Here is a 27450-nt window from a genome sequence, read left to right on the forward strand (position 1 = left end):
ATTTACAATTGTGAATAAAGAGAAAAAAAATTAAACGATTCTACACTTGCAATTAAGACATATCTTCAAAAAATAACCCAATGAAGACTTTAAACTAATAGTTGCTTGACACCTTACCAATTATTTGCCAATTGAAAGAATATTCGCAATGTTTTGGATTGCATACAAAACTGCGTTACCGCTAACCACTATGGCCAAACTCTAGATGATTTTTTTTATTTTATTTATTGACTATTGACCTAGTAATTAACAATTTGAAGTTAAATGTGTTAATTTCCATGTTGTCTTTTATTTTTAAAATGTTAAAAATAATAAAGTACATTATTTTATTTTCAGACTTTATATTCCGATACCTGTGATCCTACATCAAACGTAACAAACCCTTGTGATGTTGATGACAATGATAACACGACACTAAGCTCTTATTACTGGGTGTTTATAGCAGCACAATGTCTTCATGGACTGGGGGCCGCCCCCATCTACACACTTGGAGTTACTTATATAGACGAAAGCGTGTCGCCTCATATGGCATCCATTTATCTTGGTAAGCCTATAGAAGTTTTCCAAACAGTACATGCATTGTCTTGCATACTATGGCTATATTAAGTATATAATTGTTCAATTTTTTTTAATTAATGGAAAACAAATGAAGTATATGAACTTAATAACTTGCTTCATATACATATATATAAGAATAAACTCAGTTTAGAAGGATATGAATTAACAAATGAATTGGTATGGAATATGGTGGATTGTAGGATTGTAGGCTACCTTTATTTTTATTTATTTTTACCATTCAAATAAAGTGGTAGATTTGCAATATAGGTCTGCGTGGTGATTTTTTTAATCATCACCCCCTTCTCTTTTTTTCTATAATTGTCTTCTGAAGGGATAATCCAAGCAACCTCAATCCTAGGTCCAGCTCTTGGCTATCTCCTCGGTGGATACTTTCTTAGTATCTATGTCGACCCGGGTGTAGATCCAGAGAGGTATGTCTTTCGCTCTTTTCAACCATTCCCCTACCCCCCCCCGTCCCCTTCACACTACTGAGAACGATACCACAGTGGCCGAGGCCACGATTGCAATGGATTCATTTTAGAACATCATCATGTCCATAGTTGAACTGATTCGTCATTTACCAGGATCTGATATTAGTGTTTTTATCTTTTGAATAATTCCATTCCTTTTGTCCTTATAACAAGCTACAACTTTCATACAAATTCAATAGTTTGAGCCGTAATCATCTAATATCCTAAGCCTACAGGAAATCGTTATCAATCTTATATCATTTTTGATTGATCCTTAGTGAATTTTGATTTTTGTCAACTCAAGTGCCCCCTTGACGACAACGCATTTTATTTCATAATTAAAGACTCAAAACGTAAACCAAAACGTAAACCAACTTAAACGTAAAGACAGAAAAAATACATTTGAATTGAATTAAACTTTTAAATGTCAACCCTGAAAATGAATTGTAGATGACTTCTTTTATGCAACATTTTGTTCGATAGTATGTTTATTAATGTCTGATAATGAACTCAAACTGAAGGAATTATCTTCAGATTTTGATAAAACTTAATATGAAATTTTCGTGCCAATTGGGCCTGATTATCAGTAACCCCTGAAGTGTCAGCACGAGAAATAGTTAGTACGACTATTCATTCGGCTGTGTTCATCTTGAGCAAAAATATTTACTCTACGATTCCATATTACTTTCTTATCTTATTGAAAGTTTGGGTTTAACAGCAGACAGTGTTCTATGGGTAGGAGCATGGTGGATTGGTTTTATCACAAGTGGATCTATGGCTCTCATTGTTACTCTACCACTACTTGGATTCCCAAAATATCTACCAGGTCGGTAAAAATCATTCCTTAAACCTTTCACAAATTATTCCTTAAATGCAACTCTGTTTGATATTGTGGTTTTTCCTTGCTGTCACTTACACAAGCCTACTTTTTCAAAATTGTGGCTCCTTTGGGCATCATTTGTGTAGAGTGAAAATAAAAAATCTGGGCAGGAACACAAAAGAGAGAATGAAAAGGAAAAAATCCAGAAAATCTTACATTTTTAGCAGGGATAATCGGGAAATAAGATTAAAACGGACATTATTAATCTTATGACATGCATTCACCAGAGTAAAATCGGATTAAAGAACAGAATGCAAGAACGGAACAATAATAGAAATAGAAACTGAATCTTGAATCTAAACTCATTCTGATCAGGGGCGGATCCAGCTTTCGCCAATAGGGGGGGGGGCCGAAAAATATTCTGATCAACATTTTTCTCGATTGGCCGCTACAATCTGTTGTTTGTGTTTTTTTTCAGGGGGTAGTCCTAACTAAAGACTGAAGTTTTACGTATATGTTAGTTTTTATTACTATAAACAATATAAGGTATCTCATGTGGTCTTAATATATAATGTGAGCGCGAAGCGCGAGCTAAAATCTTTGATATTTTATGTCCTTAGAACTGAAGATTCAGAGCAGTTTTTATAATCATGAACAAAGATAAGTATCCGACTTAACAATGCGAGCGCGAAGCGCGAGCCGAAATTTTGTCATATAGTAACGTGAAAAGTGACTCGATTAGAACTGTTTTTAGTGATTAATGAAGCGGATACAAGTATCACCAATTAAATAATGAGAGTGCGAATGTTTCTCACAAATCAAACAATGCGAACGTGCAGCGCGAGCTGAACATTTTGATACACATTAACAATTTGTGTAAATCAAACAAAATAATGAAAGCTTGATGTGCGAGCTAAAAAATTGTGTGCAAATTGATACCAGAACTGGATATATTGTATATTATATTGGTTATATATTAATGTCATTTAACCCTCTTGAGTGAGATTCATTACACAGGCAAGGTGAGCGCGAAGCGCGAGCGAAAATTTTTATATAAATACTATTTTCAAATTCTTCCCCTCATTTTTTTTAATATCCTTTCGGGGTCGGGCCGGTCGTTACGAGGCTGTAAATTACACATCATGGGTAAAATACATCTTTCTTACTTTTCTTTTTGTTTTTGTAGTTTCTATCAAGGTAAAGAGTACACTTTTTCTGCAGGTTGTCAAAAAATGGGGGGGGGCCTGTGCCGGCTCGGCCCCCTCCTGGATCCGCGCCTGCTGATGAATGCATGTCGAAAAGCTTCAGAATATCCGTCTTAATGTCAATTTCCGATTTAGCATTGCCAGACACTTATTCTTTTAGGGATAATTATCCCTTCTCTTCACCATGAAAGATATATCTGTGTCACGTGGGAAGTGATTTTTTAAAAATTATTTACCTACTGCTGCTCGACACCAAATAAAGAATACGTAAAACTGAGGATTACAGTCAAATCTTTTCAATCTTTGTTTTGATTTCTTTTACAATGATTGTGCATGAAAAGATACATGGGTGGGGATAACAAAATATAACATAACTTAACTTAATAATAATAGTTGATGTCGAGCCCCCATCGTATCTTCTGGTTTGACATGCCCCACTCGGCCCTGGTGGTCAGTCCAGTTCCTGGCCTCCGCAGACAGTGTTGCCCCTTGATGAGCAGCCCCCAGATCAGAGAGATGTAGCTTCAACAATTAGTGGACAAGATCGAGCCCCCAATAATGACATGAGTTTTGACGAATCATGTCGGTGGAGAACCGGCGGCAGCTAGGGTCGTTATCTCGTCACCGACGTCGTCCCTCAGTTTTAACTTCGACTGCCTATTCTAACATCTGTGGACTATTATAGCTTAGGTGGTTCTCCCTGAATTACTGAAATTACCTCCTAATATACCCTACCGTTACTACGACTAACTGTAAAATTTCTATAAAGTAATTCAAAGAATTTCAATAACAGATGAGTGTATAAAGCAACACATACAAGACACTTCCTGTGCATCAGTACACCTACATTCATCAATGCTAGAGCACTATTGGCTGTTTATGACACCTGTATGAAAATGCTTCACCCAATAAGAAATATTTCTAACACCTGTATAAAATATGACATAAACCTGGTACACTTGTATGCTTGTTTTTGAAATATTCAAAATATATGTACATTTCTACCTAGGTTTAAATATTCACAATACATGAACTATCTTTATAAACTCAGAACATGAATATAATCAAAGGAATTAAATTCAATAAATTTCTTCACTGACAATCTGATAAGAGGAAAGTAATATAATTTTTCATTGGATAATGCTTCTTTGTTTTATTGAGCTTATTTTTTGTTCAATAATATTACAGCCAAAATGCAGTAACACATTTTCACACATACACTTTTCCTTTTTTTAAAAGAGAGATATGGTAAATCAGCTTTCTCTTTTAAAGTAAGTTATTTTTTAACGTAGGAGATCGTCGTCAATAGGGGTTACCTGTTACTTGATGTCAACGGTCTCAGCGTATAAAAATGTCATTGAAACAACAAATTTGAAGGAACTTCAGGAAATATATATTTATATTTTTTTATTGACTTTATTAAGAGTGTTCATTATTTTCATATCAATTTTGTTATTTTGTTAGTTGCTTGCTCTATCTGAGCCTCTTGCTTAATACTACGTCTTCGGCATGCTATATTGCATAACACTGTGTCTAAAAAGATGAAGTATTTTGAATGAAAACAATTTGTTTTCTTTCATTTACGTTACTGTAATCTCAATTTCAAAACTAACAAATATTGTAAATCTATTGAACACTTCTCATATTTTCCACGCTATGCCGAATTATACTGTGTAGATAAACGGTGAATTTAATTTCTGTAAGTTGTTATTCGCTTCTTTGATCTACTGTAGTATTAATACATTTTGTCGGCAGGGGGTGTTGGTGGGGGAAGGGGGTCCGATGTTTCCCTGCACGTCACAATCCCTCGATAATACTGACTGAATCCACTTCTATCTATGTGAAATTAAATATCTATATTCTTAATTGTTGATCCAACAGACGCCAAAAATATCGATGGTAAGCTCGACCATCATCAAACTCAGAAGGGGTCAGAATTCGTCACTCAGACCGGATTGGCCAACTCTGTACGTGATATTCCTCGTGCCACCCTCAATCTTGTTACCAATAAACCATTCATGTTGTTAAATTGTTCGGCAGCGACCGAATGGTTTATTATCTCGTGTCTTGCAGCATTTGGACCCAAGTTTTTTGAATCACAGTTCTCACTGTCTTCAAGTGATGCTGCCTTTCAAACAGGTATGTTTCTTCCGATCATTACCAACTCTATAAAAAAAATCCCAAAGAAATAAAATAAAGTAAATTTGAGATAGATTTGACTTATTGTCTCTGATTGGTTATACGTTGTTCCAGTGTTGACAAATTTTATCTGTCGTCTTTTTTCCCCCCCCCCCTCTCTCTCTTTCTCATACCTTTCAACTCACTTTGTTACCTCCATCTCTTTTTTTTAAATCCATGGTGATTTAGATTTTTTCTTTTTAATCTTTCATTATTTTTCCCATGCTAGGTCTGATCGTTATTCCGTCGAGTTGTGTTGGTTGTCTGATTGGAGCCTTCCTCGTCAAACATTTCAAACTGTCTTTCTCGGGAATGGTCAAGTTTTGCATCGGTTCTTTGATGCTTTCTCTCGTTTGCATGTCTTTCTTTTTAACCTATTGTCCCGACCCTCCTATGGCAGGGGCTACAGTGCAGTACTATAACACGTAAGTAGTAGAACATGAACATGTGGAAAGAAAACGGTTTGATTTCCTTTACTTTTCAAACAACAATTAGGGAAGGATATGAATTCCAAATATTGTATAATATTCTACCATATTTTCATTAAACAATCCAGATGCTGTGTAAGATAAACTTTGGGTAGGATTTTGACCAATAAGAGAGAATATTTGAACATTTTTTCGCACGATAATTAGCATTGCTTCTCCCAACAAGCATAAATCCTCAAGTCGTCCCAAAGAAACGCTTGTTGAAATTGAAGTTTCCTAAAATACTAATGCATGGGGTATGTATTTGGGAACCTAAAACTGCGCTTTCACCTGATCGTGACATCTATCTGATCTGTTGCTCCTAGGTCCATTCCTCAAAATGAGGAGAACAGTACTAATTTCACTGCTGAATGTAACAGCAACTGTCACTGCGCTGCAACCTACAACCCCGTATGTGGTACCAATGGTGTCGTCTACTTTTCAGCCTGCTTTGCTGGATGTACAAAAGATGAATATCCCGATGATGTGGAAAGTGACAGAGTACGTATAGCTACTTTTTCTTTCATTGTTTAGATTTTGCGGAAGCTCAGAAATGTTTTTATACTTCATAATATATTTTGACTAATGCTAAAGTCACATTTTCCCTACGGCGGCCGTACGGCGAGTCGAAAACAGCCAGTCGAAATGAGACTGCGCCCTTACTTATTTTGACAATCTCAATTTTGAAATAATTGAAGTCGTCATGCCGATTTGAAAAGTATTTTTTTATAGGCCTATAAAGTCGATTTGCAGATAGCCGTTAATATATCGACTTATCAACTTGTAAGACGTCATATCAATATATTTCCAAGGCGCCACTAAAAGACGAATCTATCTTAAAACATGTGAAAGCCGATTTGACAAGACAAAGTCATATTGTGTCGACTTCCAACGTGAATTAGTCGACAAGTCATGATTACGTGACTTGACTACACGAAACAATTCGACATCTGAGTTATTTAAATAGCACTTTAGAGCTTTCTTGTGTTGGTATAGTTGTGGTTAATCCATTTGATGATATTCATGGATAGATTTTCGAGGTCAATTTAAGATATATTATTAGTTCCTGATCAAATGATGTATCATATCAGTAGCTTATTCTGTCTAAAAATGAAAGTGTTTGTATTATACATTTTCAATTATCCAATGAATAAATTCAGGATGCATTCCTCTACCCCATCATAATCATGCCCATATGTCAATGACAGTGTTCATTCAGTCCCATCCTCTCTTTGACAGGTATATCAAGATTGTAAATGCATCCAAGATAGTACCAACCACACAGAGTACTCTGGATCAGCAGTCTTAGGTTTATGTAAAGACGAGTTTTGTGACAAGAAACCTATGTTTATGGCTGGACTTTTCTTTGCATTGGGCTTTACATTTCTGGCTCTCGTACCGTCTATTCTCGCCACAATGAGGTGAGTATAGGGAGGGCAAACATGGCAAAGGGTGGAGTCATTGCGTACGGGTAGGGGGCATGTGGCCATCGCCGCCAATCAAAAGAAACAGGGGGGAAAGAAAGGAAAGGAAAATGAAGAACGGTAAAAAGTAGAAATACAAGAAATTGAAGAAAGCAAGATGTGTATAGGCCTAATTTTCTGAACATTAAATTACAAAATTAGACTTTCGTTTAAAATAAAGGCTAACAAAAATCTAGTCAATCGCTTCGGTCGTTCAGGGGAGTGTTTCATCAACATTTTTGTCCGACAAGTTGTCAGATCTGACATCTTTCTCTGACTCTGATTGGCTGTGAGGCACTGTTACTATGGTAACTGTCGGATAAAATGGGACTTGTCGGATAAAACGTCCGACAAGTCCTTTCATGAAACGCTCCCCAGGACTTCTAAGTTTTTTTTCACGCTAGGGCCATCAATTTATTTGATCCTACTTTCCTAAGTGTTGTCGAAAAAAGACATAATATTTGATAGAAGGGCCCATGGAATAGAAATTGCAATGTCATGAGCTGGTAGACAACTCTGCTCCTTATCAATCTGAGCATGTTGAATGTGAAATGTGATTCAGCTCTGATGATAACTCTTTAAACTGTCTTCGTTACGCGTTTTTCTTACCTTAATTTTCATTCGATAATTCTATCATTTGCTGACAGATCTGTTTCTCATTCTCAGCGAGCTTATGGTCTAGGAATACAATCATTCATTTATCGACTACTAGGTAAGAATATTTCAAGCATAATTATGACCAGGTTTGGCCATCTATTTTCAGTGACGTCAATCCTGGATAGACACTAATGATGTGAAATAGCATAGCGACCGAACAAGAAAATTGTTATATTTTCTCGATTTATTGAAATGCATTTGAACACAACTGTAATTGGTAATTGCAGTTAATATGGAAGGGGGGGGTCCGTTACAACTCCCAATCAAGAACTATTTTTATCATAGTTTGCTTCGTCATTTACTTTGACTTTGTGTAGTATTTCGTTAGCCTCTAGCACAACAAGGAATAATCAACAACAACAAAAAAAAATCAGAGACTCAGGTACCATTATAGGTAAAGTCGAAAGATTTCACATCTTATATTGATCGTCGGTGGGGTCAGTATTTGCTCCTCTCCCCTTATTTCTGATCCTTTCTAGCCATAGCGTTGTGAAAGGGAATGCTAGACACTTTTTACTCCTGAGATCAAAATATGACCAGACTTGACCAAAGGAAAGGTCCCAATAATGATTTTGAAGTGGGATTATCGGTGAAAGAAATACGCTTCATATTTCCACAAAAAAGGGTTTAAAGTTTTCGTCTATACTTTTCTTTTTCAAGTAAACAGCGGCAATTTACTGCCAATAAAAATGTGGAATAGAATTGTGGTGACTAAAGAAGACAACAAAAAAATCTTCGTGCGTTACCAAGGCAGATTTGCACCAAAATCAGAGGTCGTCACTTTGCAATAAAACATTTCGTTAACTGCAGTAAAGAAAATACTGCTGTTACTACTTTTTTGCCTTTCTATTGAAAATTTAAGGCAAGTTTTTTTTTCATTTTTGATGAGTATAAAGGTAACCTTTAACACATTTTGGAGGATTATTTTATTCAAATTTCAATTAAATTGATAATTCCCACCTCCAAATATTTGGGACCCTTCTTTTTGTTTTGTCTTCCCGCCATCGTCTACTTGAGACGCTTCTTATTCCATCATGTTCATGATTAAACCTAGCGTTATATTGGCGTTGCTATGACTATCAAAGACTAAATCGCATTACTTTTATATTTTGCTTTAATTAGCAAACTTTACTCCTTATTCATCATTAACATAATGACACCTGATAGGCTTAAGAATATGCATTTTATCTTCTTTTACATGAAACCATAATAGGCACTGTCCCAGGACCAATTATATTAGGCGCCCTCATCGACAGAGTCTGTTTAGTATGGGAAAGCAACTGCGACGGATCTCGAAGCTGTTGGCTCTACGACAACCAAGAATTCAGCAAAATATTCTTCATCGTGACAGTCATATGCCGATGTTTATCTCTCATCTTCATGTTTCTTTCACTAATGACTTATGTACCACAAGGGAAAGAGATCCAAAAAGAGGAAGAAGGAACAGAAGAACATGAAGAAGGGATCGAGGAGAATTCGTCAACACAAGCATTTCTTACAAGCCAAACGACTTCATATTCAAAGACGCCCGACCCGTGATGACTGCGTCATTTAGCGGACTCTTTGAAATAGTACGTTAGTGAATCCTCTCACAAACTGAAATAAAAAGGAATACTCTCCATTAAGTTGCTATATTTTTGTCAACTGTTAGTCGACTTGTATGTTTAATTATAATCTGCCAACCTGTGCACCTTGAAACACCAGTATAAAGCGCTCTACAAATGTTAATATTATTATTATGTTCGTAATGATCAGCAGATTAAAATAGGCACTTTCTGTCTTACCGACTGACTGATCGTCAGTCGGTTAACACTATACCATGATACTATTTCATGATGCTTTTCAGCACTGACCATTGACATTGCCATACAATAGATATCAATGCTTCCCCGGGTGCCAATCAAAATCAACTAAAGGATTTCACAACAATAGAGGTGACGATTTGGTCGGTGTTTGTACTTGTCTTGTCTTGTCTTGTCTTGGGTTAAGTCGGCATATGCAGACTTGCTGTACTCCGCCAACTTTATTGATGTGTGTGAGACCACCAAGTAAGCAGGTCACTGACTAGGTTTTGGAGAGAGTTTTGAGACTTTCATGAAACTCCCCGACTCTTCAATGCGAGTCTGGATAATACAGGTTAACAGTTCCGCAAAGTAACTTTCAAAATATAAGTGTAGGGTATAACGATACGCTATGCGAATCAATATGAGTGTTCATGTATACACTACTATCTTATAAATTATTGTTTGTGAATAATAAATTACAGTGTATAAACTGCAATCGATTTTATTATGTTCTACCTTTCCCTGAACTTTTAAACATACAATACCATGGAGTACTCATCTGGAATATCTTTTTTTTATTCTATTTTAATGAAAATGCAATAATTCTATTTAAAGAAATAAATCCAAAAGCAATAAGTTGTTAGTGCTGTTTGGCATTTTTATGTAATAAAGCACAATTTAAACTTTTAATCTAGATTTCCATAATCAGATACTGAAAAGATACTGAAATATCACGCAAAATACTGATGAGCTTACACTACAGTCTAGTATCAATGTGGGAAGGTGGGTGGTGTTGCCTCGGTAATTAAGGTTGAAGTGGTGAGTGTGTGTGTGTGTGTGTGTGAGTGAGAGAGAGAGAGAAAGGTGGTGGAGCAGGGGTGTATATATGGAACTGGATTATATAAACGTTTTTTTCTACTTCCCGGTATGCGATCATAATATTATGCAACATTCATATAGCGCTTAATGCAAATGTTTCTAAGCGCTACAAACTATTGCACTGGCTTTAGCACGACTACCCTGATCTGGCGCAACATGCATTCAAGGAATTCCTTCCTACTGGGTACCCATTTACTACACCTAGGTGAAGAGTGGCAAATGTAGATCAACGCCTTGCCAAAGCCCCAGTTCTGCGGTGGCATTTGAACCCCGGACCTCGTGGTTCAGAGTCCAGAGACTTATCCACTGAGCCGCAACACTTCTATATCATCGTACGATGATCATAAGTGTATAGCCTAATCGTGCTTATGGCTTCGTTCGTACGTATTAATTGTCACCGTAATATCCAGTTTTTTAGCGCAAATGACTTGTACTATATTTCTTTAACAATCGTAAAGTCGCATCACTTTATCGCATCGTAGGGGCATCGTATAATCAGTGTTGGGGCGTACAATAAACGATTATATTTAACAATAAAAAGGGCAAATTACAATGCAGCCTAGGGTCAAGGTAATTTTGTTAGACCTCCTTACGGTGCCCGTCTGGAAAGAGCCACCACACACCTTACGATTGGTCTGCGACCCGATTTTAGAATAAATCGCAGTAGAATGCGCAAATCTGTGACTAAGTTATTATTATGGAGAAGAAATTTGGTGACGGTAAGAAACGTGGGTGAATCGGGGAGAAAAGGAGACCAAAGGCAGGCTTCAATAGCCATTTTGCGAGAGCCTGAATTCACTTCTAGAAGTTACTCTGACCTCCCGCGATGGACGTACCTGCGAAGGTCGTGGTAAACTTCAAGTAGTCGGAGTTTCAAAATGCGATTGTTCCAAAATCACATCGTGGACCGTGAGATGTGCGATTGCCTTATAGTCCGACCAAGATACATGTACTCCTGTTTTTGTGTGTGTCTGGATTAACTCGCTACCACGACTAGCCGGTAGGAGTAAATTAATCGTGCAGACTGCACTGGGAATATATCTAGTGTAGCTGCACCCGGAGCTGCACTCGGAGTATCTATCACCTCTCGACCTCGCTCAAAACTTCAGGGGCCGAATTGCCATGTTGACATTTTGAGTAGTACATAATGTGCAGTGCTGTTCGAAGTAGAAAGCTTGGTTGTGTAATACAAAAATGGAGAAAAGACAATGATGACGGAAAGTCACTTCCAGAAGTTTTTTTTTTGTTTTGAAGTAGTATTTATTAAAACATTCAGTTCAAAATCATACATACAATAGTAAATTAACAAAACATTGTTCACAAAGTCAAATAAACAATTATTCATAATACAAAAAAGAATTTTCCAAAAAAAAAACCCGAATATAACATTCGAGTCATCATGAACAAAATAGTTATAACAAAATAATTTATAGTGACGCAATTGAACTGAATGAGTAAACAAAGTAAAGCCCTCCCATCCCAACTGCTCCCCCCCCCCCCACATCCCATCCAAGCCCAGGAAGCGCGACCTGCTTCCCTCCCCTCAACCCTACCCTCCATTTCAGTCTAACTGTATGGTTGAACTTTCTTAGCCTCAGCATCCCTAGAAAATAAACTTGTCCCATTTTCTGAAATGGTTTGTTAATAGACCTCTCTCATTTTCAGCTAGTTTTCTTTCTTCAAGTCTATCTTCTTGTATTTTTTCCTTAATATGGTTAAGGGTCGGTGGATCTTTTGTGTTTCTACTATTTTTTAAAATCATATACTTTATGAGGATTATTATGTGATTTAATAATTGAGCCTCTCAAGGTTTCCACTTTGGCGAGTTGGAGTAGCGAGTCATACGCGAGCTCTAACTCGCATTAGCTCGCACAAAGTCAAAATTCAAAAATTAAGTTGCAAAGTGACACAATAATGAAAGTCACTGTTCCTTTTTCCGTGGTGATGAGTGAGTTTTTTAAGCGGTTTCTTTTGAGTTTGATCGGTAATCTCGCCTCGGTCTTAGTAAATATCAATGAATAGTTCATTTAATTTTCTTTAAAATGATACTTTCCATGATGTGATTTTGGCTCAGTGGTGCAGTGCCTTGAAATGTGGGGCAAGGTCAAAATTCAAAATTTGCAAAATGACATAATATTGAAAGTCACTGTTCTTTTCATCCATGATGATGAGTGAGATTCTCAGCAATTGTTTTCATGCACCTTAACATCAACATTCAAATGGAATCAAACATACCTCTGCACAAGCAAACACACAACAAACAACATAAACCACAATAAAACATAATGAAATGAAAAAGCAGGGCCAATGGACTTTCATCTGTATTGACACAGACAAAAGAATCATGTTCTGTATTGACCCTCCATGATTATTTCTGCTCGTTTTGCAGCTTTTTACTTCAGACCTCATCCAACACTTTTCAATTTTGCTCTTTTTTATGGCATGATCATAACAAGCATGGGATCATTTTAAAGGGAATCAAATGATCGTTTGAAAGATATCAAATATGCATTGTGTAAAATTTGGAGTCGGGAGAAATTAATGGCCAAACTCATATTTCCAAACTTTTTTGCTCGTTTTGCAGCTTTTCACTTCAAACTTCATCCAACACTTTGAATCCTGCTCTTTTCGTGATGACATGATCATAACAAGCATGGTATCATTGTAAAGAAAATCGAATGACCTTTTAAATGATGTCAAATATGCAATGTGTAAATTTTGGAGTTGGGAGAAATTAATGGCCAAACTCAGATTTCCAAACTTTTTTTGAGGGGTTTATATGTGGGGAAAATATAGATGACTGGATATTTATCATTCAGCTGGCATGCCTCTGAGCCCTTGCCACGCACTCGGAATAAACTCATACGAAACTCGCTGTAACTCGGGGTGCTCGATCTAAAGTCGCGCTAATCTCGTGGGCACCTCCACTTGACTCGTAAAACGATCGCAATGCTCGTATCTCGCTCTTGAAAACTCGGAACGCACTCGCGTATACTCAGATGTGGCGAGTTATTACGAGTTATTGTGAGTTTATCTCGAGCTTCTTACGAGTTATTACGAGTACTGCGAGTATACAACGAGTTTAGGTGAGTTCAGCACGAGTTACAGCGAGTTAGCAAAATTTTTGAACATGTTCAAAAATTTTGAAACTGCTCACGACTTCAAGGAGAGTTGTCCCGAGCTTGAACGAGCTCCGCCGAGTCATGCCGAGTTGTCGCGAGTTATCCCGAGTTTCATGGTGAGCTTTATGCGAGTTATCGCGAGTGCCTCGTTTTGGCAACTCGCTATAACTCGCCATAACTCGCGATGTTAACTCGCCAAAGTGGAAACCTTGACCCTTCCACGCCTACGTGTACACCTTTTTTTTCTTTGTAATGATAGGGAGTTGAAGCATGTTCCCACATTCTATCCATATAGTTTTTATTTTATCACATGAAAAGAATATATGATCATATGTTTCTTCTTCTTTACTGCAGAATGAACATAAATCATCTGTTGTCATTTTAAATAAATATAAATATTTTTTTGTGTATAGTATATTGTGTAATATTTTAAATTGAAATTCTCTGAGTCTGCTGTTCAGAGTCGATTTTCGTGGTCTTAGAAAAATATCAGATATATCTTTTTTTGTTATATTATATTTTTCCTCAAGTTTTTTAAATGCTTGGGGTATATCCGATTTCATACTTACAAGAATATCATATATTCTTTTTGATGTGATGTCTTGCAAGTCAAAAGTCCTGCCTTTCAATTGAAAATCCAAAATTAACTCACTATCTATGGAACCTTGACCCCCCTTTTTTCAGCGAGTCCTTCCAAAAGTATGGAATGTTATTAAAAATTTCGAGTATCTTTTCTATTTCAAAACGATCCAAACCCATTTTTTGAAAGGTCGAGATAGACTTAATCGTCCCATCTTTATCTACAATATGATGGAGTTTATTAATTTTCTTTAAAAACAGCTTTTCATTATAATATGTTTGTCCTTTCAAACGGATGAACCTATTATTGAAAATGATCTCATTTCTTTTATTCTTCTCTTCTTTAAGTAAAAACAATTTATTATTGAACCATACATTTAACATTTCTGTATAAAATTCTGGCAGTTCAAATCCTATCAAATTCATTGTGAGGTTACTAAAAAAAATTAGCAATCCTCCCATATCGTGTGCTAAGTATCTGAAATATTGTTTCCATTTCATTTTTGGCTCTCCCATTATAAGTCTTTTAATCCACATAATTCTTTGTGTCTTAATGAATAACTGAAAATTTGTCATTTTTAGACCAGTTACTATGACCCCCGCGATTACACCTGCGAAGGTCGTGGTAAACTTCAATGTAGTTGGAGTTTCTTTCGTGATTAGTCGTGTGGATACAGGGTTATGAAACGATAGATATCTTTAATTCATGCGTTATATTTTACTCCGACTGGGAACCCACGTCTGAACGAGTTGGTCGGAGGAAGGTCGGAGTGATTTACAACGACCTCTGTCCATACGGGCACTCGATCCGACCTTCCCTCCGACATACACTGCTACCTCCGACCCTTCCTCTGACCTACACAGCAAAATCTGGTATTAACCGGTGTACATAGAGGACTACACCAGTTATTTTACACCGGTGTTAAATTGGTGGTGTTAGTTTTACACCTATAGGTGTTATTACAACACCTTTGGTTGTTACATTTACACTCTTTGGTGTTATGTTCAATCTCTGGGGTGTAATTTTAACACCTCAGGATGTGGTCCTCTATCAACACCAATTGGTGTCAGTTTTAACACCACAGTTTTTACATTGTAACTTCGACCAAAAATGCCTACGTCTGATCGAGGTTATTGAGACATATTACCAGCATGACCAGTACTATATATACTCTCTTAAAGAATACAAAAAGGAAATCCTTGGAGCGAACAATGCAGTTTGCTTCTCTGTAAATGGCTACTCAAACAAATAGCCTGTACGTGGGTGACAGGCGTGACGTCTTGAAAGGGCCATCTATTTGCGTTCTCAGAATATATTTGAAAAACACTAGAGCATTATATAAATTTATACTTTCTTTCATATGTGTTCAGTTCTGTTGGAATACTTCTATAAGAAGTGCAGCAATACCTATAACTCGCAGAGGTAAGTAAAACATTTTTGTTAATGCATACTTTCCATTTTTATCAGTGCTATAAGCCATACCCATACATTACAACGATATTGATGGTGATTCTACTACAACTACTGCTACTGCTACTACTACTACTACTATACTACTACTACTACTACTACTACTACTACTACTACTACTACTACTACTACTACTACTTCTACTACTACTACTACTACTACTACTACTACTACTACTACTACTACTACTACTACTACTACTACTACTTCTACTACTACTACTACTACTACTACTACTACTACTACTACTACTACTACTACTACTACTACTACTATACTACTACTACTACTACTACTACTACTACTACTACTACTACTACTACTACTACTACTACTACTACTACTACTACTACTTCTACTACTACTACTACTACTACTACTACTACTACTACTACTACTACTACTACTATACTACTACTACCACCAATACCACCACCATCACCACCACCACCACTATTACTACTACCACTACTACTACTACTACTACTACTACTACTACTATACTATACTACTATACTACTATACTACTACTTCTGCTGCTGCTGCTGCTGCTTCTACTATACTACTACTGCTTACTACTCCTATAATACTAATGATGAAGATGGTGATGATGATAATGGTGGTGGTGGTATAATAATTACAATGATTGATTTTATAAATTTGTACAGGTGTGTATAAACAGGTAGGTAGTACATAAGGAGTTTAGCAAACATAGAAACTATGTAACGGATATTAAAGAAAAACGATATTGGCAAAAAAGAGTGAAAGAGAAGAGAAAGTGCAAGAATGAAAATCTGAAGTGAGAAGATGAAGAAAAGAATAAAAATTAGAAAGAGATAAAAGTAAACAACATTGCTTTTATATCATCAAGAAAAAGATATCGAAATCGATTAGAAATTTAGATAATAATTAGAAATTTAGATTAAAAAAGATAGTTATCATAATACTCCTCCATGAAATGGGAAATATTCTTTAATTCTTGTCGTTTTTATAATTATACATTATGTACCATCGGTCTGTTCAGTACGATGCACATGGGGGTAGTTTGAGGTGGCTATCTCTTGATTTAAATGACAAGTTCACCCCAACAAAAAGTTGATTTGAATAAAAAGAAAAAAATCCAGCAAGAATAACACTGAAAATTTGATCAAAATCGGATGAAAAATAAGAAAGTTATGACATTTTTAAGTTTAGCTTAATTTAACAAAACATTTATATGCATGCACATCATGGTCGGAATGTAAATGAGGAGACTGATGACGTCATCCACTCACTATTTTGTATTTTATCATATGAAATATGAAAAAGTCTAAATTGCTCATCATTGTCAAGTGAAACAATGATTAATTCCTCCCCGAACATGTGGAATTAACATTGTTTGATATTATATGGTTCAGTTAAGTTGATCCTTATTGTCACATCTGTACACTCTAAAAAATTTTTACCCAATATTGGGTAAAAAAGGAACATGCATGTTGGTTGGGTAAAAAGATACCAAATATTTTGTAAATTTTACGCATTGTTGCGTTGAAATTTACCCTTAAAACATGCATTTTGCCCAATATGGAGTAAACATTACCCAGCAAACATGCATGTTCCCTGTCTACCCAATATTGGGTAAAATTTTACTCAAGTGTTTTTAGAGTGTAAAAACTGAAATATTATATAATTCAAATAATAAAAAAAAAAAAAAGAAATAGTGAGTAAGGGACATCATCGCCTGTCTCATTTGCTTGCACTGAGTTATGTATTATCATATCAGCGAGAGAGAGAAAACGTAACGATTACGTAAAATTTGATAAAATATTTTGGGCGTATTCCGTCCGTCTGCTTAAGGTGGTGTCACACCTTGGCGTTTTAGACAGCGTATGCCCGACGTATCAAAATTTCTCTAAAACGTCGGCATACGCTGAACTTTGATTTTTTTTTTCAACTCTGGGCGTATACTTAGCGTATTCATAACGAGTTGGGCGTATACATAACGCATCAGTAACTTATATCGAACGCTTCGTTAACTTATAAGTAACGTATTCCAACGAATGCTTAGCGTATTGCTGGCGTACACAACTTATGCCCTACGATAGCCTAACTTACGCATAGCGCGCGGCAGCGTATTGCTGACGAACACGTGTCGTAGCCTATAAAAAGGCTGCCGCTCGAATATTCAAATCATAACCGCACGATACATCACCTATCAACACCACCGCCATGCCGAAGAAAACTCCTGCGAACCCCACCTTTATACACCAATTCCTATAAACATGATAAACGTTGTCAATACGCCATTATACGGTAGCTGTAAGTTATAAACACGTTCAGTAAGTTTTGTGGTCGTCCGGAGCACGTCTTCATACGTCAATATACGTTGGAGTTAAGTTACACATACGTTCAAAGCACGTTACTCATAGGTCAGAAGTAAGTTTTAGGGTACGCTGGACATTATCTCGACGTACATCGACTTATGAGTAACTTACGAGTAACGTGTGTCAACGTGTATCAACGATCGCGTAACTTGCCTACACCTTATGGCCCGCGTATGCGGGACGTATGAGCCATACGCTGGCATACGTCGAAAAATTTTGTGCTTGCACAAAATTTTTCGACGACCTCGCCGTATGACGACGTATACCAGCGTGTTTTAGCGTACTCTTAACGTATGCAAAACTTACCCGTAACGTATTCGACGTACGCCAGCGTATTCGCCAAATTCCTCATACGTCGGGCATACGCTGTCTAAAACGCCAAGGTGTGACAGCGCCTTTAGGTTATACAGAACAGAATCGATTTGACATTTATAGATATAAAATCCGAAAATGCATATATTGTATGTACGCGCAATTTTATTAAAAATAGCGGCAATCTGTAAAGTTTAAAATGGCATTAGAATCAAGGGCTTCCCGGTGTTCCGCCCCAGACCCCAACCGAATAGAGGTGGAACGGTTTGGGCCATGGCCCCAAAAAGTTCTACATCCAAGAACAAAAAAGAAAAGATGGAAGAAAACAAAGGACATGTGTAAGATATATTTTTTTCTGAATATCATGTCAAAATATGTCTCGAAATTAGATTTTCATGAAAAGGTGATTCTTTGTCGCTCGCTTCGTTCGCTCAGGACCTATTTTTAGTAAAATTATGCCAAACGCGCCATACTGTGCCCTTCTTTTTTTCTCTCACTTATACGCTATACTGCCGCAAAGAGCTTCGCCCTTATGCTCGCCAACAAGAAACAAAAATCCTGTTCACAGTGGCGTACAGACCAAGAACAAAAAAAAAGAAAAAGGAAAGGGAAATATGATACTATCTTCTGAATATTTTAAAAATCTGTCACAAAATTGAATTTTTGTAATAAAAATGTCGAAATTTTTGCTCGCTCGCTTGCTCGTTTTTATTTTTTTATTTTTAGATGTATATACAGTGCGTATCAAACACAGGACAGCTTTGAAAAGTCTATACAAATTTGTTTCAAATTATAATATCTATATTTTGATGTTAATAGATGCTCTTAACACTTGTCTTTGAAGTGCAGTTTAAAAAAAATAAATTTTGTTCATGCTTGAGCAAACACGGGACGTTCAAAAAGAGGCTTGCGCCAGAATGGCAGAATATGAGTAATAGATGAATAGACTTCTTGCTAATCAGCAGACTTTCTCTTGACCTTTTTATTGTTTGTGCCATAATTTTCGAATTATGCTGTGAAATTTTATTTACAAATTTATTATTTATTTACTTGAATTAATTTGTTCTTTTTTCAAATAGATATTTTTCACCTTTGAATTTTCCCTCATAAGTAAGAAAAGAAGAAAGAGGATTTGCATTATTAATTGGGAAAACTTGTAATTATTCAAATCCTTTTATTATATAAAACAAATTATGTTGTGGTACCTTTAAAAGACATGAATCAATTTTTCAACGAGTTATTGATTCCTTGACCAAGTTTAATTATTATGCTTGACAGGACAAACAGGAAGGGATTCATGTCTTACAATGGAAATAGTGTATTGAGTCAATTTTGAAGGAGCTAGATATGGCAGATCGGAAAAAATGTAATAAAAATTGCGAGCAAGCAAAGTGAGCACACGAAAATTCACACTTTTTTTATTGTAAGATTAAATTTTGTGATAGATTTTGACATAATACTCAGAAAACAATATATTTTACTTTCTATGTTTCCTTTTATTTCCTTTCCACATTTGTTTTCTTTGTCATGATTTTTTTTTAATTGAGGGGGAGGGGCATCCCCGAACCGCTGCCCATCTGTATGACACTGTTCATAACACCATAACCTTTGTAGCACATAATGAAAGGATTTGAAAAAAAAATACAAGCTCTCCCATAATTCGGTTTAAAAAATTGTCTTTGCTTGAAGACGGAATATTCAAAGCTAAACGAGAACATATTAAAAAAAAACAGAACAATTCAAGCAAACAAATAGCTTTGAAAATGAATTTTGACCGCATAAGTTGAAAATTGTGGCAAAGATCATGAAAAGGTTAAGAGGAAGTCTGCTGATTAGCAAAAAGTCCGATCATTATTATTTATCATTAATTTATGCCATTCTGGCGCAAGCCTCCTTTTTAATCCCATATAAAAACATTCCGTGTTCGCTCAAGCATGATAGAAAGGATTATTTTTAATGGTATTTGAAAGATGAGACTTCAGAGCACCTACACACCAAAATATAGACATCATTATTTGAAAAAAAATATAGACTTCAAATCTATCCCATTTTTTAATATACGCACTGTATACTGCCTAATTTGATGCCCCCTCAAAATTTCTGCCTCATATAACACCACTGCCTGTCCATGACCGGGATTTTGTTTTACTCTTGTTCCCTTCTGGAAACAGACCCTAATTAATTAATTAATAAATAATTATACATCTTATAAACATAGACTGTTTCTCGTATAGGTACTGGGCTAAGTATACTACTTCGAGAATAAACAAGGTATACGAGTACTTTATTCTCTTGTTTAGACAAAGCTAGAGAGCGCCCTCTCAATATGAATGAATGAATGAATGAGTGATTTTTTTAGTTTCAGACTATTCTGATATTGTCTAAAAAAGGGTATAGGAATGAAAACAGGGGTAAAAAAGAAATAGATATAGATAAGTAAAATATGTGGATGGTTAGAAGAGAGGGAGATATGAGTTGTGTGTGATAGACGGGGGGGGGGGCAACCATTATAACGGAAAGGAAGAAGAACAGAAAAAAATTGGAGTATAAGAATCGCCGAGTGCGAGGTAGATTGAGAGAGAGAGAAGGGGGGGGGGTGAGAGCAGATGAGTGTGAGGGCTGTGAGAAAGGTAAAGAGAAGGGGGGGGGGTATACAAAATTTTCCATCTGTTCTAAAATATATGTCCTAACTCATTAATATTGCATGCCATGCATGGGGATCAATATTTTAATCTCATTAAATTCAGCATTAACAATAAAATATACCTACATGAGATTAGTGTGTGGCCCGGTGTGTGGCTCAATATTCATATCGCTCATGACGCTTGAGGACAAGTGGGATGTTTCATAAAGCTGTTCATAAGTAACAAATGATTTTACGAACAACTTTACATGCGATTGGGGTTACCTTCTTGGGTGCTATCTGTTCCTTATGTGTCGTGCGTATAGTAGCTTGTAACTTACGAAGATCTTTATGAAACCATGGACCTATCCGGGTCGAATGCCCTTGTCTCGACACTCGTGCATTTCTTTAAGTTTCAATCGGGGTCCCCCCCATTTTGTAATTATCCACTTCATAATATGTACATAGTGGCAGCAGGCGCGTACGCAAGGGGGGGGGGGTTTAGGGGGTTCAACCCCCCCCCTTTTTTTTTTTTTTTTTTTTTTTTTGCTTGTCTCCCCAGAGGTCGGTCTGGTCAAGGAGTTATCGGGCAACCGCCTGATAACTCCTTGGTCTGGTTACGGACAGTTCCCTTACCCAATAATGTATATGACAGCAATAATGAACAGAATCTCATGTTTCCGACGAAAAACACAGAAAAAATTTCCGCTCGCTTCGCTCGCTCCATTTTATTATATCTTTTATTTCCGCATGTCGCCGACATGATCACGGTATCGCCATTAACGAGGCCATACATGATTATCATGATGTATACTTATGAATACAAGTGAACCAAGACAAAGACATACGTTTTCTTACAAAATATGTTTTACCAATATGAAAACCAAAATGACGGAAAACGCTAAAATGTCGGTTAGCTCGCTCCGCTCGCTCGTAATAATTTATGAAATTCCATAAGTATCTAGTCTCCTGTTCAAGGCCGTATTATGAGTGTTACGAATAGACGGACATGTAGCATCGACTAATACTTGATTTACTAACAAACTATTGACAAGAAATGTATGTTTTGACGGGAAAACGCGAAAATTTCGGCTCGCTCACTCCGCTCGCTCGTAATCATTTATGAAATTTCTTAAGTTTCTAGTCTCTTGATCAAGGCCATATCATGAGACTTACGAGCAGAAAGACATGTATCATCAACTAATATGTAATCATTACCAACAAGCTATTGAGAAGAATTGTATGTTTTGACGGAAAAACGCAAACATTTCGGCTCGCTCGCTCCGCTCGCTCGTAATTATTCATGACATTTCTCAAGTTTCTAGTGTTCTGATCAAGGCCATATCATGAGTGCTACGATCCGAAGGACATGTAGCATCGACTATGATACCAACAAACTATTGACAAAAAGGTTATGTTTTCAACGCAAAAACGAGAACATTTCTGCTCGCTCGCGGGTCATGACCGCACTGTTACATACCCCATCCCCACTTAAATGTTATTGTCTTATTTGCAGCGCTGAAAAAAAAGAAAAAAAAATCATCACCTCCCCCCCCCCCGCTCATCACTTTTTAGAGACTGGGTGGGAGATTAAAAAAAAATCAGCTCGAAACCCCCCCCCCCCTTCAAAAATCCTGCGTACGCGCCTGAGTGGCAGTATATATACAATTAATGATTTTTTTGTAGTTTACAGGTGAAATATCACCGACTTCTTAGTGAAAACAAATTGAAAATGAATTGGAATAACTTGAAAACCTCTGTAACTTTAATATTTTACATCCGATTTTTATTTAACTTTTACTGGTAATCACTTCTTGTTTGAATTTTTTTTCATTAAATTTAACTTTTTTGTTTGTAGTCTTGACCTTGGAGCCAGGGATTAATCGTAGTCGTACACCGATAATTTGGCCCGCGGTGGATGTGAAACAACTGAGTCTAACAGGCAGCTAGATGGGGGTCGGTCGGTCGCACCCCCCAAAAAAACGTGAAAAAGGGGGAGGGATGAAGGGTATATAGCTTTTCCGCAATTTTGTCAAACGAATTATGAATTCTCTCTCTTCAGTAGGAGTAGGCATACATACCCCCCCCCCCCCTACCAAAATTAATTCATGGTGCTACTCAGGCTCCACGATCCCACAGTGAATCCGCTTGGGAGATGGGCTCAGAAATGGGAAGCATAGAGGCTATATGTGTCGATTTTAAATGTATTTCCGGCCATCAGTTTTCTTTCTTCTGGTGTTTTAGAGCTGTTTTAGTTTCTTTGTGTTGATAACCGCGCATCGGATCAATATTCATTTCGAGTGTATGGGATGGATTCTTTTCCTTATTGTTTCCCTCCTTTCTTTGTCCTTTGCTCCGACACAAAATCATTTTCCTCGTTCATTGTAGTCCATTATGGCTAGCTGAAAGGCTGGGCTGAGGGTAGTTTCTTTATACAAAAAATATACATGAATTAATTTACAAAACCTCCAGACTCCCCTCGTGAAACCAAACCTTTGTGCATCACTCCACTGTAATGTGGGGGCGTGTCCACCCGGCGTTTTACACACACACATTCGTACACAAAATCGCTCACACTGAAATCAAACGTGAAGGTCGTACGATGCGTGTACGTACCGCGGTACGGTATAGTAGTACGGCAAGCAAATACTACTGTTACATGACGTTTTTGTGTACGTTGAGTAAACACCGATTGATATTATTTTAGATGACAATATCGGGATTCAGTGGAAAATATTAGAGATTATTAATTTCATGGCTAGGACTGCTATTCAACACGAGGAAGGAGATAAATGTGTGTCGAAATGTCGGTATTCCCGTAAGTTCTTTTTACATTTTCACTGAATTTCTAGATCACTCCTTTGCGCCGAATGTGCATGAACTGATGGACTGAGTGAGTGATGCTGCCGTGTTTCACTTTCACATGCACATCGACATCGTTTCCAATTCGTGGATAAATGCATCCATGTAAGGTACTGAAAGAGACGAGTGACTGAGATGAGAATAGATTTCTACAGTACAGTGAAAGCGATTTATGGCTTGAATAGGGTTGAAAAACAATCCAACGATCGTCTGCATATCGAATCTTATCACTGTGCCAATTATGTTTTCTTGTGTTTGACATCAGGTCAATCTAGCCACAGCCTCACGCCTTCGAGGCCTACTATAATTTATAAACGTAAGTTACATCTAACGTTAGATCTAGATCTACTGTCACAACTGATGTTTAAGAAGATTTAACTCGGACTAAATAGTTTTAAATCCTCTTTTCGCATTGCCTCTTTCTTCCCCCTCCGAAGCCTTCCTTGTTTATCTTTTCTCTTTTCCCCTCCCGCTCATTATCTGGAACAGTAGAAGGCCCCTTCTTTCCAAATGCTTGCTACCCCTAATTTCCAACACCGGGTTTCCAACTCGCCCAGTAGATATTAGAACAGGGGATGATTACTAGGACTCTCCCTCCAAACTTCATGTGAATGTATAAAACTGACATTATTCTACATGTTAAATTAGAGTCGTAGGCTAAGAAGAGCTATAGGCCTAGATATCTAGACCCTACAACTACACTAAAAAAATGAATTTACTCAATAAAATTGAGGCAAAAGAAATGCCTTTATTTTTTCAAGTATTAATGAGTTTGGCAGTTTTATTACTTATTTTCTTTGCATCCATTTTATTCAAGTGAATTATGTTACAATTATGCAAAATAATCACTTAAAAAACAAATGGAGGAGTGGACTTTCATGATTCGAAAGTCAGCTCCACCGTCTTCCCACTCTCAGTGGCATCATTTTCATCTTAGACATATTCTATCCAAATATTAGACTTTATGCATTATCACTTACCTACAAGTACATGATAGGTATTTTAGGTACCGTTACTGACATCTATATTAACTAGTAAATATAATACGTGACCGGTTCATTCTAACATTAAAAAAACAGTGAGAATAATATTAACATTTTCCAAAGAAAAAAAAAACGAAATCTAATATTTTCTGATGAGTGATTATGTAATATTACTCTTTCTTTGATTCAACAAAAGAATAAGATATTTTGGAGATCCTAATCCAAAAAAAATCGAACACAAATAGATTTTAACATTTACTTGCCCTTAATGAATACTCAGGTATTATTTAAATAAGATGTTAATTGAACTTCATCATGATTATATAAGTAATAATTATCTTTGCCGAATTCAATTTGAGTTTGATTTACTTCATCGAAGCAAGCTAGCAATACGTGAATATTCGTAAATGTATATTAAACCCAAAATAATTAAAGTAAATCACTTAAATTGAAACACAAGTTAAATCTACCGAAAAAGAATTAATTACAAATGATAAGTTCTACTTAAAACTACTAATTTAGATAATAATTCTTTACAGTGTATGGTGTTTCTATTACCATAATTAATCCTCGACTACTAGTATTTTGTCTCCGCAAAAATCTTCTTTTCGTACCGACTGTGAATAGTGATCAGAATGCCCCGGTTGACGGTTTAAATCAACAAAAAATTTAGCACGCGCTACGCGCTCGCATCACTCATTTGGTGAGATCAATATCCGCTTCCCAATTTTCCCGCATTTTGTGCTTAAAAGGTTCCCTTTAGTACATCAAAAATTCAGCTCTATTGGTATTTGATTCTTTATTTTAATAACGTATTTTGTCCAGTTTTGATCAACTCAGAACATACAAAATAATGCAAAGAATGTCCCGTTTTCAAAGAACTTAAAAAAACCCACAACAACAACAACAGAATGTTCAGTTGCCAGGTCAGAATTTAGAAAATACTAGCTCGTGCTTCGCGCTCGCATCAATTGTTTATTAATATACTCATCTTGGCCAAGATAGCATCGCTTCGGTTGTCCTGTTTTTTAGTCTTAGAAATGTATTTTCATTCAAATCGCGATTCGCGCTCTAAAACTGTGCTCTTTGATAAAAAAACGTGCCTTAACTGTGCAATTTTCAAGTAAGAATCTCAAAAATTTCGGCTCCCACTAGTGCTGCGGTGCTGCCATAAATTGTTTGGTTATAATTACCTATCCTGTTCATTATTACAAAAAGATGCTTAGAATATCCGTTTTCCAGAAGGAGTATCAAAATACAAAAACTGTGCTTGCATTTAATGTTTGATTAGATACCCATCCTGTTTACTGTACAGTGCGTCCCAGAAAAAACAAAACCGAGATTTAGCGATCATTTATCATTACTTAATCATAAATAAAATAGACAAATGACCTACTAATTTAAAGCTTAGAATCTCCTCTTTCATCTGATATTACTTAGATTATATCTCATTCCCGCATGAGTGAGCAAATACAATGTGAAGAAAGGATATAAAAAATCATTTGGCGGGGGTATCTGGGTTTCAAAAAGAAAACCACATTTCTGAAATTTTCTCCTCTTTATATTTGATACCTAAATTACAGAAACTGGTCAAGAAATAACAAGGTTCTGGTCATTTGAAATAAGGCTTGAATTTCAATAATTTCATAAATTGAAGAGGTTCTCCAGGCTGGCTTTCAAACTCACTCGACATTCCGTTTTGTTGACGATCAGCCGTGCATTAAATCTTTTGTTCACCATGCGAAAGCTTCTGTGGGAAACCTGTAAAAACACGTTTATCTCATAAAATTATGGAAATACAAGCCTTATTTCAAATGACCAGAACTTTTTTATTTCTTGACAATTTTCTGTAATTGCGGTACCAAATTAAAGAGCAGATATTGAATTTTTCGGAAATGTGGTTTTCTTTTTGAGACCCAGATACCCCCAGCCAAATGAGTTTTTGGTACATGACTGTATCCTTTCTTCAAATTGTTTTTGCTCACTCATGCGTAAATAAGAAATAACCTAAGTAATATCAAATGAAAGAGGAGATTCTAAGCTTTAAATTGGTAGGTCCTTTGTCTACTCTATTTATGATTAAGTTATGATAAATGATCGCTAAATCTCGGTTTCGTTTATTCTGGGACGCACTGTATTGCAAAAAGTGCATTTGAATGTCCAGTTTTGATATTGAAAAATTACACATTTATTTTATAGTAAATGGAATATGAACGGAAGTCATTGCACAAGCATACTACAGTGCTGATTAATGGAATTCGAACTAATTAATATCACTATATAGTACATACCAGTTGTATGATACTGAACACCTAATAGATAATTAAGTAGCTACGGTATGTTAATGAACAAAACGTATTCATCTCTGCTCTCTTACTGTATTTGGGAGGGATTTGACTTGTGATTGAACAAGATCTATATCACAAAATTAGCAAAAGAGAACCTCATTTTCAATAACTTTGACTCTTTTCTAATGCTGTTCGCAATAACATTATTGAGGGCCGGACGATTATATTTATTTCCTAGTTTTCTGCCCTCTGTCATAATATTCTGTCAGAGACTACACATCATGAAGATAAACACGAATCGTAAAGCTATAAACTATGTAAAAAAAAGCAACAACAACAAAACTAACAATATGTATGTTTTGGAAA

General features: G+C 36.3%; 2 protein-coding genes across 7 annotated transcripts in view; both read left to right on the top strand.

Moving 5' to 3' along the window:
- Nucleotides 1–10098, top strand: part of LOC121427474 (solute carrier organic anion transporter family member 4A1-like) — a 17099-nt gene extending 7001 nt beyond the window's left edge. For all 4 annotated transcript variants that reach the window (XM_041623899.1, XM_041623880.1, XM_041623907.1 and 1 more), the window contains exons 4-12: nt 337–544; nt 890–989; nt 1733–1854; nt 4935–5192; nt 5461–5656; nt 6025–6199; nt 6938–7119; nt 7809–7873; nt 9032–10098. In XM_041623899.1, the coding sequence (XP_041479833.1) occupies nt 337–544; nt 890–989; nt 1733–1854; nt 4935–5192; nt 5461–5656; nt 6025–6199; nt 6938–7119; nt 7809–7873; nt 9032–9357 (1632 nt within the window). In that variant the 3' untranslated portion in view covers nt 9358–10098. The remainder of the gene's footprint in view (nt 1–336; nt 545–889; nt 990–1732; nt 1855–4934; nt 5193–5460; nt 5657–6024; nt 6200–6937; nt 7120–7808; nt 7874–9031) is intronic.
- Nucleotides 10099–15238: 5140 nt separating this feature from the next.
- LOC121427493 (solute carrier organic anion transporter family member 4A1-like) overlaps nt 15239–27450 on the top strand; it is a 38811-nt gene continuing 26599 nt past the window's right edge. The window contains exon 1 of one of the 3 annotated variants that reach the window (XM_041623928.1): nt 15239–15605. In XM_041623928.1, coding sequence (XP_041479862.1) covers nt 15416–15605 — 190 coding nt within the window. In that variant the 5' untranslated portion in view covers nt 15239–15415. Of the gene's footprint in view, nt 15606–23061; nt 23770–27450 lie in introns of those variants that run through there. The other 2 variants (XM_041623919.1, XM_041623935.1) reach the window with 2 other exon arrangements.

The sequence above is a fragment of the Lytechinus variegatus genome, chromosome 1 (genome assembly GCF_018143015.1).
Source record: "Lytechinus variegatus isolate NC3 chromosome 1, Lvar_3.0, whole genome shotgun sequence".
Lineage (NCBI taxonomy): Eukaryota > Metazoa > Echinodermata > Echinoidea > Temnopleuroida > Toxopneustidae > Lytechinus > Lytechinus variegatus.